The sequence below is a fragment of the Struthio camelus genome, chromosome 15 (assembly GCF_040807025.1).
Source record: "Struthio camelus isolate bStrCam1 chromosome 15, bStrCam1.hap1, whole genome shotgun sequence".
NCBI classification, from domain to species: domain Eukaryota; kingdom Metazoa; phylum Chordata; class Aves; order Struthioniformes; family Struthionidae; genus Struthio; species Struthio camelus.
In genome coordinates this window covers 7,310,973-7,327,869 of record NC_090956.1, presented here as the reverse complement: position 1 = coordinate 7,327,869, position 16,897 = coordinate 7,310,973, and the positions used below count along the sequence as shown (strand labels likewise).

General features: G+C 46.2%; 1 protein-coding gene across 11 annotated transcripts in view; it reads right to left on the bottom strand.

Moving 5' to 3' along the window:
* CYP2W1 (cytochrome P450 family 2 subfamily W member 1) overlaps window positions 1–16,410 on the bottom strand; it is a 31,304-nt gene extending 14,894 nt beyond the window's left edge. For 2 of the 11 annotated variants that reach the window (XM_068908430.1, XM_068908424.1), the window contains exons 1-7: window positions 16,003–16,399; window positions 15,159–15,287; window positions 14,105–14,451; window positions 5,887–5,993; window positions 2,108–2,270; window positions 311–460; window positions 33–190 (exon numbers count right to left, since the gene is read on the bottom strand). In XM_068908430.1, the coding sequence (XP_068764531.1) occupies window positions 33–190; window positions 311–460; window positions 2,108–2,270; window positions 5,887–5,892 (477 nt within the window). In that variant the 5' untranslated portion in view covers window positions 5,893–5,993; window positions 14,105–14,451; window positions 15,159–15,287; window positions 16,003–16,399. The other 9 variants (XM_068908422.1, XM_009690102.2, XM_068908421.1 and 6 more) reach the window with 8 other exon arrangements.
* Between the last annotated feature and the right edge of the window lie 487 nt (window positions 16,411–16,897).

The following is a 16,897-nucleotide window of genomic DNA, read 5'->3' as shown; positions in this document are numbered from 1 at the left end:
GGTACTAGAGACTTTCAGCACAGACAACTTACGTGCAAGAATGGAGAGCCAAGAAGGATCATGACTTCATCTATAAGTCTTAAGAGAGTGACAAACGTTGGGTCTTTATAATCAAACCTTCTCCCAAAGAGTATAGCAAAAGTGATGTTGGTGGGGGCCGTATTCAAGAATCGTAATCTGAAAGGTCCACCTGAAAATGAACAAAATCATAACGGTATTTGTCATTTCTGGAGCAACCTAGAGGTCTTTATGGTAGCTCCGTAAAGCAACATAAAACAACCGATGCTTCATCTCTAAATCTCCAGCTCACCTTTAAAGGACCTGATGAGGTCGACAAGAAAGTGAAGCTCTTCCAGAATCCTTTCCTCTGACAGTCGTTTCCCCATGCCAAGATCCCGCATGGTTGCCATGGTGAACCTGCGTGTTGTTTTCCAGAGCTCTTGAGAAGAAAAGAACACACCTGCAGAGGGATCGCACATCGTGTTTGCCAAGAATTTTTTTTTTTTTTTTTTTTTACACAGGATTTTCACAGAAACACTGAGAAGACAGTCAGGGAGCACAGACATTTTGTGGACAATCCTCCCTAGAGGAGCCTGCTTGGGAGAGGACTGGAGGGCTCACTGCAGGGCTGGCCTAGGCAGCCACATCCCCAGGTAAGTTCATTAGGGCAGAAGTCAGTCATTTAAATAGACAGTTGCTGTTCCCATCAAAGCTCTGGGTTTTGCTTGTGTATAGCTTTGTCTCTTTGCAGCCATACACAGCAAAATGTTCTTTGTATGGTATTTGTCTCAGACTGAGTTGTTTTTCTCTGGAAAAACAACCCAGCTGTTTCAGAGAGCAAGGCTAGCAGCAGACGACACCGTTTTGTCCATATCACAAACATAAACCACTTCACCGAACAGCCTGTGTTTTAGAGGATGAACTTTACATTGTGCAGGGAGACAAGGAATGGGCATTAGGGAGGCACCTTTGCTTACAGCTGGGAAATACCCTAAAAGCTAGTTAACTAAGTCAGCCAAAAACTCACTTTGACAGCGACCAGCACAGCAGTGAAAGCCTATCTGTAGTGAGGACTGTCCACTCCCCACAGCTCGTAGCCAAAGGTGGCCAGCTCCTGGGGCCGAAGCATCACACGTGCTCAACGGCAGGCCTTGAGCTCCCTCCCCAGCCGTGGCTCCTCCATGGTTGGCACTGGCACGGCATTGAACGAGGAACAAAGCAAAAGCACAGCTCTTCTCCACACTCCCCCGCCTGCATCCAGAGGGCCCGGAGGAGAGGACCCAGCCTGCCTGGCCCGTGAGAAGCTGGAACACGGTGATAACTTTCAAGCATTTTTTTTCAGTGCTGTGCTATGCTGGTCTGTACCAGATAGCATAGCTGGAAATGCTCAGCCAAGAGGACACAGAGTTGCTTGGGTTTAATTCAAAAGTCATCCTTTCCCAGAGAGGCTTCAAGGACTGAACATAGTCTACGCCTTCATTCGCTGGTTAGAAAAGTAGCATAGTGTACCCTTCCTCACACTGGGCCTCGCTATTATAAAACGAGAGGAAAAAGACCCACACGCTGTACGCATTCTATACATATTAGGTCATCAAATCTTTTCCTTTCAGCCCTGGATTAGTCCCTTCATTGTTTTTCAATGTCTAGTCTTGGGCAATATATTACTTTTTAACATGCAGTTCAGAAACATGCCAAAAATCTGTTTACAGAAGTAATTGTTTGAGGTATGAACGGCGCATGCTATTGCACTCTTGCCAGTTCTTGCAGTCTTTATCATGAGTCATGCGTGATCCTGTCTTTGTCTGAACTCCCAGTTACTGCAGCAAAGAGATTGCATAAGAACCTCAGCTTTCATGTGAAAAATAATTTCCATCCTCTGCGCTGCAAAAAATCCTCAAAATGTGACCCAAGTGCCTCTAAAGCAAAAAAAAAAAAAAAAAGGGGGGGGCATTTCTCTTAAAAATAAACAACCCCCACACAAGCCCCCCAAAATGTAGGTCTTGACTGTAAGGGCCTGGCTCAAGATTCTTAAATACTGTTGCAATTCCAACAATACATTTGAGAACAGCACAGTAAACACGTCCTCATCTTTCCAAACTGCTCATACCATTTCCATGCTGGATGTGATAGAATATGGGTATAGCTGGTCTGTCTGCAAATACATCAGCAGTGTTCAGAAGGGCTTCTTTCACTGCTTCATAGCCAGTCAGCACCACGGTCTGCTGGAATCCCAAATGGACAGTGAACACGGGGCCGTATTTCTCTGAAATCTAGGGAGAAAGAAAAAGCACAGTGAGGAAGTAATCAGTGGAAGCAGTACATCCCACTGCGGTGGTTAAAGAATTGCCTTTACTATTTGTTCTGTGGTCAGGAGGGCTGGAGGGATGCCAAAGCTTAAGCCCTGGGACGCTCAAATGAAACAAAAATCAGAGCAAACGAACACTGGTCTACGTAACCCAACAGTTTCCATAAACCCACTCCTATTCTGAGTTGGTTGTACTTGCATAGTTTGGCCCAGTGGATTAAAACAGGCAGAATGTAACAAGACACTTTTGATACTAACAACCGCCCAAAAGCATTAAGCGGCCAGATAGCAATGGATGAACTGCTGACCTGGCAGGCTGCAATGTTACAGTCCACCACAAGAGGATGAAAGAGCCGAGGCATCCTTATCTAGCACAGCACATCAAATAGAGGCTTTGTCACAATTAACGCAAAGATGTACAATATGACTCACCTAGAATGGGTATATCAAGGCATAAGAAACCACTGTACATTCAGCCTATCTCAGAGAATTGCCACAACAATATACTCTGCTTTTGTTTCTGCTACAACATAGCTTTCAAGCCACTGCATAGCAGGACAGGTTTTATACCAACCACTAAAACTTTGTGAGATTTGAGGTACCGCGTAGCAGGAGCTCTCTGGAGGCTCACAAACATGATCCTGCCAGGCCTTACGATGATTTAAGATTTGATGGAGAGCAATGGAATTATATTCTTACAAAACTACCCTGAGATCTAGTCTGTTGTCCCATAAGAGGAGACCAATTCTGACAATGTAAACCAGAGAAGGCTTCAAAGTTCAGTAACAGCTGTGCCCAAGCAAACAGGTAGTCCAGGCAGAGTTTAATCTGCACTTCAGCGTCATATCCAGACTGTTTTTATTTATGCTGTAGCCAAAATAGTTAACACAGACATTGATTTTTTCAGAGGGACCTGGACAGGCCGGAGAAGTGGGCAGAGAGGAACCTCCTGAAGTTCAACAAAGGCAAGTGCAAGGTCCTGCACCTAGGGAGGAATAACCCCAGGCACCAGTACAGGTTGGGGGTTGACCTGCTGGAAAGCAACTCTGCAGAGGAGGACACCCGGAAGTCCTGGTGGACAAGAAGCTAAGCATGAGCCAGCAATGTGCCCTTGTGGCCAGGGCGACCAATGGCATCCTGGGGTGGATTAGGAAGAGTGTTGCCAGCAGGTCGAGGCAGGGGATCCTCCCCTTCTACTCAGCCCTGGTGAGGCCACATCTGGACTACTGTGTCCAATCCTGGGCTCCCCAGTACAAGAGAGATATGGAGCTCCTGGCGTGAGTCCAGTGGAGAGCTACAAAGATGATGAAGGGACTAGAGCATCTCTCATATGAGGAAAGGCTGAGAGAGCGGGGACTGCTCAGCCTGGAGAAGAGAAGCCTTTGGGGGGGGGGGGATATCTTATCCATGCATATAAGTATCTGAAGGGATGGTATAAAGAAGATGGAGCCAGACTCTTTTCAGTGGTGCCCAGTGACGGGACAAGAGGCAATGGATACTGAAACACAGGAAATTCCATCTGAACATAAGGAGAAACATTTCTACTGCAAGGGTGACTGAGCACTGGAATAGATTGCCTAGAGAGACTGTGGAGTCTCCTTCTTTGGAGAAATTCAGAAGCCATCTGGACATAGTCCTGGTCAGTTTCCTCTAGGTGACCCTGCTTGAGCAAGGAGGTTGGACTAGATGAACTCTAAAGGTCCCTTCCAACCTCTACCATTCTGTGACTCTGTGACTTCAGTCATTTGTTCAAAATAAGGCTTCAGTTGCTGCATCATGTACTGTGCAACTTTCACGATGACATCCTTTAGGGAGTCTCCTTTAAGGGAAGATTTTCTATTTCATGTCATTTATTTGCTAATACCTTAAAAGCCTTCTGGCAAGTCAGCCATCAAATCATTATTGCAATTCCACAAGCCTAATACGAAATGTATTACCTGGACCTGCCTCCAAGGGAATGTCTCATGTGCAAAGTGTCTGTCTGTCAACATGTGAAGGCCAGCTAAAGCACAGTGCATTACTGGGGCAGCAGTGGAAAGAACAGCAGCTGACAAAGAGCTCAGTACTGCAGCCACTACCCCAAGGAACAGCCCATGACCTAGGAGATGTGCACATTTCCAGGGTGCTGCTTGTACAGGGTGAGGAACCACTAAAGACTCTGCTTTACCAACACAGAACTGCTTTCCTCTGCAGATAGCCCGTGTTACCTGTTTCTCTGTCATGTTCTTGGCCTCTGTCATCCCCTCAATAGCTCCTCTCCGCCAGGTGCAAGACCCTATGGCACACCTCTGCTTCCCTATCCCAGCACCCTCACATCAAACCCACCCTCATCCTGCCCACTGCTGCAGCCCAGGTGAACCCTCTCACTGTCCTCTGCCCTTTGCAGTTCTTTATGCCAGTGAGAGTCAGGGCAGAGCAGGCATGACCATGTCTGATTGGCAGCAGTTTCCTTTCCCAGTTGGCTCTTTGATGCTAAAATTCAAGGGGGGGAAGCCATCGCTGCAGCCAGTCTGCTTGATACTCTCACCTTTCCCTACGTCTGTGTTTCACTAAGCTGCTACTGCCATGCTCCTAGGTCCTCATGTCCTTTCCGACCTCACTTTGCGCACTCTTCCCAGCACTTCCACGCACCAGCCCAACCCCCCTTCTCTCCTATCCACCTCTACAGAAGAATTCCAGGTCTTGGCAGAAACAGGAACTACCACAGTCCAAACTACTTCCCAGTTCCCAAGCCCTGGAAGGAGAGCTCACTGTGCGCTGGCTGGTGGAATAAGAACAGGGATGAAGACACATCCAAATAGGCATTGTGGAGGCCCCTCACATGCCACAGTGACGGCAGCAAGACAGGGAAGCCAACTCCTTTTACCTAAATAGTGCCAAGCAGCTTGGAAGGCTGCTGGCAGCCTGGAACCTGATGGTATCAAGGGTTAGTGTTAGCTGATCAGTCCTAATCAATGCCTGATCAATCACATCCTGTTGTCCTGACACATGGAAAGGCCACTGTTCCACATTTTACCTCTGAGAGAATAAACAGGTTGAAATTTCCCCCTTTTTCTGGAACACAGACACAGGGCACTTGTGATTCCTACGTCCGCCGAGTTTCACATAACTCCAAGTCATTTGCCATTTCAAATGATTTGTCTTACATCTCTCGTCTAAGCTGTGCTGTACTAACTCCTGTTCTCACGAAACACTGGCGTCACGAATAACAAATACAAGATTTTTTGGCAACCACAGTTAAGCATCCATCTTTCAACTTGGTTACCTGGGCACGTAAATATATTCAAGTATTTCACAACACAAGAAATGCCAGGTCCACAGGTCCTGACTGATGCAGACACACATAGTTTTCAATGTGTGCGCAGTTATTTTCAAATAAGGACTACACATATTTAATATCAGTCTTTGCAGAGTTGGGATTTAACAGTTTCCTTAGACATTTTGAAACTTTTAAAACTTATTAGTTTCTTAAAACTGTATTTGACACTGAACAATTATCTCAGAAGTGTTCCCGGAGACAGAGTTTTAAACTGCAAGTGCTAACATTCAACATACTGAAAACAAAGGACGCTTGTTCTTACCTTCATTAATGACTTATCTTGCCTTCTGATATCCAACAAATGCAGGTTACCAATGACTGGAAGAGGAAATGGACCAGGAGGCAAATTTAAAGCTGACTGCTTCAAACCTTTTGAAATATAGAGTGCAGTTAATAAAAGCAACACACACAACCCACAAATAAAGAGAGATATGAAAGCAGCCATATTTTGGTAGAGCCTGCCTTTCTGGCAAACTACTGAGAGATGTGTTTTAGGAAACTCACATTTTATTTATTTAGAGTAACTGACATCAGGGGTTTTGCTCAGCTTTGCACAACCCTTCCCCCCTCCCCCAGCTCTCCACAAAATTTGGACATTATATCCGCAGAAGGCAAAGTCCAACACTGCTAGCGATGGTGCAGGCTCGCTGGCTCCCCACACAGTGGGACAAGGCAGGTTTCATGCCTGAAGCCAAGCGGACAGCCTCTTCCAGGTTCTTCTGTCCTTGAAGTGAAGCATGTTCTCCCAGGGAACTGGTCACAGTTTACACAGAACTGGTCAGTCTTCATGAACAAAAAATTCAGGATGCATTTGTTCCCACTGCAGATTTGAAGCTCTGTTGTTACCTCTATGCTCTTCCTATGTATTGACTACTTGCTTGAATCTCTGCTGTCCCAAAGACCTATACACTTTGCAGGCAGGGAGCTGCCCTACTCCACCTTACGTCAGCGTAGCTCTATAGGCTGCTTTTGTGCTGCCATTACATCAGCTGGTAAGGCTGTGTTCACAGTCGGCTGCTTCACATTCAGGTCCTTTGCTGTCTTACTGATTTGCCATCCTTCTTCCCGCCTCACTTCAGGGATACTGGGCTTCTCCTGTCAGCATTGTGGGGCCATCCAGCAGCCCTTAGATTGATCCCTATGTGATGGGTTTCCAGTGCCTCTGACCAGCAACAGGTTCCCCTCAAAAAACTTAAAAGTCCTTGGGCTGCCAGGCTTGAATGATTTGCCAGTCCGATGTTAAAACACCTACCAAGACACTTTTACACTTCTTACCCTTCCTTACTGCTGGCTACATTATGGAAAGCTCATTTAAACGCAGAGTTGCTGAACTCCCCATGTTTTTTTCCCACCAGGGCCTGGTGAAAAACTAATTCACTGCTGCCAACTCCAAAGTCACAAATCAGTTTTGTGCGTCCCTTTTTTATCATTGAGTCTTATAGTGAGGAGCATTTCTTTCTGCTCCCCGCATCGTGTTAACTGGTTCCACTTTCACTCTTCACACAACAAAAGTAATACAAAAATTGTGCCTTAGAGAGCTATATTATTAAATCAATATATATGTGGAAGGCCTTGTAAAAGATCTGCTGTCCAACTGGTTTCTGGCAGCTTCTAACAGTGGGACCTGCCAGAACCATTAGAGGAAATACACATCACTTTTGTAAAACTACCCCAGTCTCACAAAATATGCAACAGTCCCGTAGGTAGGAAAAGAGCACATGACATCTTTTTTGAGCCCTTCTGGGTCGCAACGATTTTGCACTCCTCGCTGTGATATGAGACGGTGTCAGCCTTCCAGACACTTTGTGATTGTTCCAAGGTGCAGGCAGCTCCAGATTTACAAGACATATAACTTGCATTCAAATCTGCAGCCTCCTACACAAATCAGGCAGGCCGATGACTGAGCAAAATGGCATCTCTGTTTGTACTCAGTCCTTTCGCACTGAGTCCTTGCACTGCCTTGGAATAGTCTATCCAACTCAAACCCAATGGTGTTACAAACAGCATTTTCTTGTGGTAAGAGCAGGAGATTGGGAGTCTGGCTATCTGTGTTTGTCTCCTTGCTTGGACAATGACTTTCTACGTGGCTTTGAGCAACCCTCTCAAGGACTCTGCGGAGCACTGCTCTGCCCCTAGGCTGGGCAGCCCTGGAGAGTGAGTCAGGGTTGCGCTGTGAATGCAGCCATTGTTTCCGGAGCTTTTGCTATAGTCATTTCTGTAAGGTGTTTTGGGCTCCATACAGAAAGGAGAGGTAGCAGGAAATGGTCGTAGAAACGGCATCTTTTCATACCAGAAGAATTGCCAAGAGCAAGAGGTGATTATTTTACAATTCTCAAAAAGAAGGAAGTGAGGAAGCAATCAGATTACCTATCCGGGAACCTCCCAGCTGTGAGCCTGTTAGCACTCTCCCCTTGCTCTGTGTAGGAGAAGTTATTCATTACCTGCTGGGTGAAGCAACTCGTTAAAGAGGTAAAGTTGGGCAAAGATCAGAGCATCTCCTTAAATGGTGTGCAAAAACATTTTCACATAAAGATTTAAGTTAAAAATTAAAATGAAAATTAATATTTATCCAGGAATCAATGATTCTTTTGAAAAATTAAACCTCCACAGTTGCTTGAGGACAGGGTCATTTCCCAAGTCTCAGGAGAAGTTACAGAAAGGGAAGCACAGAAAGAGAAGCTCTTAAACAGTGTGCTGAATCCGAAACAGTCACGGTTTTGCAGTTGGGGAAAAAAGTCATTCCTTGGCCTGTGTATGATGCAGCTGGAGGCCCTGCTTCTTGGACAGAGAGGACTAGCCAGCAGAAGCGAAGTTCTCCTGCGTCACCCCTTGCAGTCAGCAATGCATGGCAGGCAGTGGCAAAACGTGCTAATCACCATATCTGGGTGTATCATACTTTGCACAGTGAGGAGCCTCGGAGCACCGCGCTGCTTGATCCCTACTCCTGGATGGATCAGAACTAGGGAGAGCCTTCAACATGTTGCTCTGGGGTATTCAGGACTGCATTTATCAGGTGGATAAATCTGTCCCTCTAAGCACCATCTGGCACTTTGGGGAAGCATCACATTATTGGTCAGCATATACAATAGTCACACCCATCAGGATGGGCCCTCTAGGCAGGCAGCTAAGTCCCTGTCACAGGCAACCGCTGCCTGGCCTCTCCCGTAGGTATGCAGCTCAGAATAATTAAAGTTTCTTCTGGGCATTTGGTGGTTTTGTGCAATAATCGGTAAAGGATTTCATAGAATCACAGAATGGCCAAGGTTGAAAGGGACCTCTGGAGATCATCTAGTCCAACCTCCCTGCTCAAGCAAGGTCATTTAGAACATATTGCCCAGGACCGCGTCCAGGCAGGTTTTCAGTATCTCCAGGGAAGGAGACTCCACTACCTCTCTGGGCAACCTGTGCCAGTGCTCAGTCACCCTCACAGGAAAGAAGTTTTGCCTCATGTTCAGATGGAACTTCCTGTGGTTCAGTTTCTGCCCACTGCCTCTTGTCCTATCTCCGGGCACCACGGAGAAGAGTCTGGCCCCATCCTCTTGACACCCTCCCTTCAGATATTTGTATATATTGATAAGATCCCCTTTCAGTGTTCTCCAGGCTGAGCAGTCCCCGCTCTCTCAGCCTTTCCTCATATGAGAGATGCTCTAGTCCCTTCATCATCTTTGTAGCTCTCCACTGGACTCACGCCAGGAGCTCCATATCTCTCTTGTACTGGGGAGCCCAGGATTGGACACAGTAGTCCAGATGTGGCCTCACCAGGGCTGAGTAGAAGGGGAGGATCCCCTGCCTCGACCTGCTGGCAACACTCTTCCTAATCCACCCCAGGATGCCATTGGTCGCCCTGGCCACAAGGGCACATTGCTGGCTCATGCTTAGCTTCTTGTCCACCAGGACTTCCGGGTGTCCTCCTCTGCAGAGTTGCTTTCCAGCAGGTCAACCCCCAACCTGTACTGGTGCCTGGGGTTATTCCTCCCTAGGTGCAGGACCTTGCACTTGCCTTTGGGGAACTTCAGGAGGTTCCTCTCTGCCCACTTCTCCGGCCTGTCCAGGTCCCTCTGAATGGCAGCACAGTCTTCTGGTGTGTTAGCCTCTCCCCCCAGTTTAGTATCATCAGCAAACTTGCTGAGGGTGCACTCTGTCCCTTCATTCACGTCATCGATGAATACGCTGAACAAGACTGGACCCAGGACTGACCCCCTGGGGGACATCGCTAGCTACAGGCCTCCAACTTGACTCTGCGCTGCTGACCACAACCCTCTGAGCTCTGCCAGTCAGTCAGTTCTCAATCCACCTCACTGTCCACTCATCCAACCCACACTTCCTGAGTTTACCTACGAGGATGTGAGGGGAGACAGTGTCCAAAGCCTTGCTGAAGTCCAGGTAGACAACAGCCACTGCTCTCCCCTCATCTACCCAGCCAGTCATTCCGTCATAGAAGGCTATCAGATTGGTCAAGCATGATTTCCCTTTGGTGAATCCATGCTGACTACTCCTAATCACCTTCTTGTCCTCCACATGCTTAGTGATGACCTCCAGGATGAGCTGCTCAATCACCTTTCCAAGGATGGAGGTGAGGCTGACAGGCCTGTAGTTTCCTGGGTCCTCCTTCTTGCCCTTTTTGAAGACCGGGGTGACATTGGCTTTCTTCCAGTCCTCAGGCACCTCTCCTGTTCTCCAGGACCTACCAAAGATGATGGAGCGTGGCCTAGCAATAACACCCGCCAGCCCCCTCAGCACCTGTAGGTGCATCCCATCAGGGCCCACGGATTTGCAGATGTCAGGTTTGCCTAAATGATCTGTAAACCAATCCTCCTTGACCAAGGGAAAGTCTTTCTTTCTCGAAACTTTCTCTCTTGTCTCCAGGGTCAGAAATTCCTGAGGGCTGGCCGTAGCAGTAAAGACTGAGGCAAAGAAGGCATTCAGTAACTCTGCCTTCCCTGTATCCTTCATCACCAGGCCCCCACTTCATTCAGCAGCAGGCCCACGTTTTCCCTAGTCTTCCTTTTGCTACTGATGTATTTGAAGAAGCCTTTCTTATTGTCCTTGACATCCCTTGCCAGATTTCATTCCAAATGGGAATTTAATTTCTGCTTAAGAGAAAGGGCCTCAGTTCCACAACAGGTTCCTCCGTTTCCTTGATTCTACAACATTTTTCAGAGCACAAAGAAATAATCATGTACCAGAGATGAATGCGCTGTCCCCCTCCCCACTTAGCAGCTCCAGTCTGACACTGCTTTACTTGATGACTGCTGATCTGAGATGTGTAGTTTCTCTAGAGACCAGCCTGTCAGGAGCTCTGCTCTCAGTTTTTTCACTCCTCCTTGAGGCTTCAGGATTCCCTCAATGACAACGCTGAGCTCCTCTTTTCCCCTGGCCAAACCCAGCTGTAGGGCATTTTGAAGCAGGATTTCCCGCGCTTTTTAAATTCTTTCCCCAGTGTTCTTGTCCCATCTACCAGGCCTCTAGTACACGAAGCTTCAATCCCAGGTTTTAGCTGGTGCTTAAATATGCACAAAGAGTACATATTTAAAATAAATATATTTTTACTCCTCTCTTTCTGTATGGAGATTTCACTTTCTCCTCCTCCTTTTTTTCTTGGTAAAAAATCTTCACTCGCCCTGCAGATCTGCTCAGCGATGGCATCCATGGCCAACTCTGTCCTGACCGCATGGCGTTTATCTGTAGGGGAAGCTCTGCAAAGCCTGTAGCTGCAAAGCCTGTAGCAGCCTGTAGCTGCACGGTGAGGCCACACTGCCACCCCCAGACCTGCAGGAACGGCCACATTCACTGCCCACATCATCCTCCAGCAGCTTGGGAGGCATCTCTCACACCACTACTGTGATCTTCCTCGTGTCAAGGGAGAGGCTGTGACTGACTGTTCTTCCAAAACAAACATGAATCACAGGCAGGCAAAGTCCTACCTCCAAAGTCCCATGTTGTCACGCAGCAAACAAAAGTCAACCTTGTTAAGATAAAAAGGTCAGGCTTCCAGGCTGGATTCTTCAAAGTGCAACCTTGAAAATACCATTTTTCTCTTTTCTTCTCTAGCTGCGACTGGGCCCTTCCTCCTCACCGCCCCATTTCCACGCTGCCACTGTCAAGCAAGCACGAGACTGGTGGAGAGCTGTGCTCCAGAAAGGCAATAAAAGCAGCAGGAAGCTGCTGAGCAGGCAGCTAGGTTGCAGGACTCGTGTCAAAGGCAGATCAGCAGAAAGGAGCCAACGGGCCCACTCCGTGTGGGTGGTCTCGGCAGCACGTTTGTGGGAGCTATCTGTTCTGCAGTGGTTAGGCCGGGTGCCCCGGGAAGTTGCCACAGCTTACAGGCGTCCAAAGAAAAAAAGTCCTTTTCCATTTATTTTTCTTTCAAACTGTGTTTTAAATGTTACTCCAAACAGCCCTTTGAAGCAGCACGAGCTCCCTCAGACCTTTCTCTTCAGTTAATTAACATGTGTCGACAGCTGTGACACCAGCTATAGCAGAGAAAAGCTGCTGCAGCCCCTCCATGTGGAGCCGCAAAGGGGCCCCAGCTATGTCCCTCAAGCAACTTCTGGTGCAAAACTCTCAGGCCAAACCCCACTGCAGACTGCAGAGACGCACCTACTGCAGCCAAACTATTCTCGACTGTGAAACCAGTCTTTAAGTCATTAACCTTTACGAAAGTCTGTCCTCTAGGTTAGAGCTGTCTATCACGGACTTGTACGTCATAGCAGAGCTCAGGTTTGCGGTTTTCTATTTAGATCCATAGACCCGACATTTGTTAGAAGAACGTTAAAGTGCTTAAAGGCTTTAAGCTGAATACAGGCCTCTTTAGCTCTTTGTAGATTGTCTTTAAAAAAGTCCCATCATGTTTCTGCTGCGCTCTCTCCGTTCCTGGAGTCCATCACTCATTTCAGCATTGCTAGCCATTCTCCAGTGATAGCACATTCCCCTTCGCTTAAATGTGAAGTGCACTCTAGCAAAAGAGATGTCAGCGTCCCTGGTTTATAGAAGGGGAATCCAGGTGGGAAAGTGAAAACATTAGTTCGAAGGCCACATAAGACAGTGATGGAAATGAGATTAGAATTGCAGTCATTGCTAACAGGCATACAAAAAATGGTGACACGGTAAACTTGCCTCTAGCAGATAACAACATAACTCAGTCTATCATAATTAGGATATTTCATCTCCCATGGAGCACTTGAAACATCACTTGCAGTTGTAAATCCAGTCTATGGTTTTCAACCTGTAGTCTCACAATGGTAATATTGAGAAGTAAGCCTATCTTAATTTTTTTTACAGTTGTTTTAGATAAATCCATACCTCCCTTGGAAGAATTTTAGGGATTTGCAAATTGTCGAGTTTGGAAACTGCTAATAAATCACTTCACTGCATCACTGTCTTGAATGGCCAAACTGCATGCCAAACTGACAGGCCAAAATCACCAAAGGGACACAGCGTTACTTTTTAGGTCACAGATTAATTTTTAATCAGATGAGTGACTTGAAGTTAAAATGTAGCAGTTTTATCTGATCGTGTTAACAGCATGGACACTTATCTGTTTGGAGCAAGTGAATGAGCTGCTTGCTTGTTTTAAAATAAGGATTATAGTACTAGTCGACTTCATTGCCCTCCTGTAGTGATTCTTCAGGAACCAGGCAATAAATCCTTAGAGATTTGTTCCGTAAGTCATTAGCCAGTAAAAGCTTAATCAGATCACAGACGTATGGTCTTGAACCAGCAAAAAAAAAAAAAATCAACATCAGTAGCCACCATGTTATTAACCTCACAAAATCTGGACATGTTTCAGAAGCTGCCAGCTGAACACTGAAAATTGCATTGCTTCCTGCCTTCATCAGTGAAGCTCTTGCCCTGCTAAGCCAGCAAAAAAGGGAAAAGGCAAAAATTTTGCTAGTGAAAAACTAGCATCATACCAAGTATGAACACTTTACAATGATGATGACACAAAAGATTTTTTTGAACAGGCACTTCCCAGTCATTGAAAGAGTCTTAGAGCTCCAAAGCCTTAGTAAAACAGGGGATGAAGGGAAGCAGAGATAGAAATAGTCAGTGCACATTAAGTGTTGCAATTTTATAGATATGACAACATAAATCTAGTTGTTGGAATAAAAACTTCTAAACCACTGTGTAAGTATTCTTAAGCATTCTCCTATCTATAAAGGAGAGCCCATTACAATCTCAAAAAATATTCTAAGAAGAAATTCCTAGGTCACTTCTCATCCCTCACTAACTTCCTCCGTGACCAAAGCTGTGCAAATCTGTGCAGATTAGCCTGGATATTACCCCAGACCTGTGAACCACCAGGTGTCACTCCCACATCAGTGTCATATCATCACTCTCCAGACAGGTAAGTGACCTGCGGGAAGCACTACTTAGTCCCAGAACTCATCAGATCAATGAGCTTCCTAATTTCTGAGAACAGGGGATGTCCTTAGCTTCCTACCATGATTCAAAAGTTCATTTCATCTCATTTCATTTACCTAAGCTTCAGCTGAACGGAGAGATGAGAGAGATTCAGAAGGAACTGAGCTTTGGGATGAGACGATTTAGGGAAGATGCATCAAGGTCAAGTCTCTTCCCTCTGACATCAGCTGAGTTTTTTCCCGTTAGTTTATGTAAGAGCTTGCCATTAACTACAGCAGGAACTCAGGATGTGCTGCAGGGAGCTCAGTCCTCTACATAGGCTGCAGTAACATTGACTTTCTTTTACAGATGTCCAGATGATGATGTGTCGATCCCTCTGCGTGCCGGACACAGTGTTGAATTGTGCACTGATGTTACCAGCTCTGCGGGGGATTTCTGAGCAAGTGCAGCGGCATCTCACAGCCTATTCATATGAAGACATATGCAACAGTGACATTGGTAAGATTTAGCCCTAATTTGCAGTACTGTGTCCCTGTAATGACCACACTGAAGATGATTAGCTGTCTTGTCTTTAAAAGGAGACTGCTTTCTAATTGCTTCTTAAAAAAGCATTAAACATGGGCTCTCTTTGGCATGACTCAGTGCCGCATTTCCAAATTCAGTTTCGCTCCTGGAGTTTACTCTGGCTGTTTGGCTGGATTGCATACACATGCTATTTTTATTTTCTGATCATCAAGCCTGTTTACAGCATAGAAGAACAATATGGGAACAGAAATAAAGCTGGGACAAACCCAAAGGAATGAGACCATTAATGGTATTGCCAACATCTCTGGCTTGAAAGAGCAAGAGGCCCTGCAGCTGTGCAGTTCCTTAGCGAGACTCAGTTCTTCATTCTGGTTATATATTTCAAACTTCAGTTGTGCTTGATTTACCCGTAATCTGCAAATCTAATACCAAATAGTTAAAATGTCAGCATGTTCTTAAATGGTCAGCGTCATATCTGTGGCACGTTATAAGAGAGTATTTTCCAGAACACAAAGGTTGACTTGCTGACTGTCACAACAGTATCACTTTTGGCTTGCTTAAACACAGTAATCAAAATATTTTGAACACTAGCCTGCAGCTACTGAATACTTTTCTGTCTCAAAATAGCCACAAACCTCCTCCCACCTTCTGCCATGGGCTTTCTGGTCACTGTGAGGCTCTGGTGGTTCTGTCCTGTTTCCTTCCCTCTATTCAGTAAGTGCAGCCCATCTGGTTACTGAGTCTTTGATCCGAGTGCCAGGCTACTAGCTTATTCTGTGAGGCAAAGAGTTAAGAGGACAAAATGTTAGTGGGGGGGAAGGTTTGAGAAAGAATTATTTTCTATATTTGCATTTACATTTTTAATATAGCAGTGTTGTCTAGAGGCCAGATTTGGGAAATGGAAACCAGGAGCCTGGTTTCTATTTTCAGCACAGCCACTCATTGCTCCATGTTGCTGGCAAATCTTTTAATCTCTTCCCCTCTGTTTTTCCCTTCTGTAATAAAGGGATGATCAGACCTCCCCAGCTATGCATTGTGTGGCAGGATCCTCAGATGAAACACGGCAAGGACAAAGTACTAATAATCAATCTATATGGAAAAGCCAAGGGGTCACAGGTAGTTAAGTACAATTTAGCTATTCAGTGCTCCTTTATGCATGCACCATGCCTTGATGTTAATAGAAGTTATATATTCATACATAATGGAAAAGTAGGCCCTTCAGGGTACAAAACTAACCATATCCAGAGCATCACTGAATAAATACAATATGAGGATGAAATCACTCCAAATACTGAGCAAACTGAAAGGCAAGGATATATTAAAAAGGAAAAAGAAACTCATTTAGCCCTCCCCCTGCCAGGCATCCCCCCTTCAGCACAAAGACATGGATGAAAAGAAGTGTCGGGTATCAAGAGGGGATAGTCCCACAAGCGGTCCCACACAAGGGTTAAACATCCTTCAATACTTTAAATATCCTTCAATACTTTACCCATCTGGCATCTTCCCGAGGAGAGGTTAAGAAACTAGGCAAAGAACTGGTTCCCTCAGTGCAACATGGCAAAGGGTGTGCTGAACGTCACATGCAACCGACCCATCGGTCCACGTCTCGCATGGCGCCCTGGAGGTCTGCCTCTGCCCCTCATCCTTTCCTCCCACGAAACTGCGCAGGTGCTCCCTTGCACGGGGCCATCCTGCACTGCCAGGCACCAAACTTCCTTTCTGGGCTGCTCGGCAAAGCCGCTGCCTTTCAGACGCCTGCAGGCTGCCACAGCTGGGCCATGGCTATGCGGTACCTGCCGGCAGGACTTTCTCGGTGCACCCGCCTGCCCAACACCAGCTGCAGCACCTCCTGCCGCACATTGCCGTCTCCTGTAAGAATGTTCTCTAGCCTAGTGCTGCCAGAATCAGAGGATGAGCAAAGTCCTACTGTTTAAATCACCTAAGCCATCTTTGCTCACATTAGTTACACAAGCAGTTCCACCAGCAGATCTTGGAGAGGATTTTGCAGAGCTTGGTGATGAGCTGTCAGCAGCAGAGATCTCTACACTGGAACGCTGCAACCAGAGGAGGGTGGGTGCATGCTCAAAGCCTTTTGCAAACTGCCTATTCCTTCAATCCAGTTATTAAAATAATTTAAAAAAAAAATCTGTGTTGCATCATGTTGTGCGAGAGTCAAGCTGCTTATTCCTTGCATGTCCTCTAGGATCATACTGAAATAACATGCATATGCTTTTGGGGCAGAGACCAGCGTTTTTTTAAGAGGTGCTTTAGGATCAAAACAGTCACCACCAGTGCTTCACATTTACTGTTCAGGATTACTTGACAGTAAGCGACCTTTCAGACTCTTAAGACTTAGATTACGAAGGGCTTTATACACTAAGCCT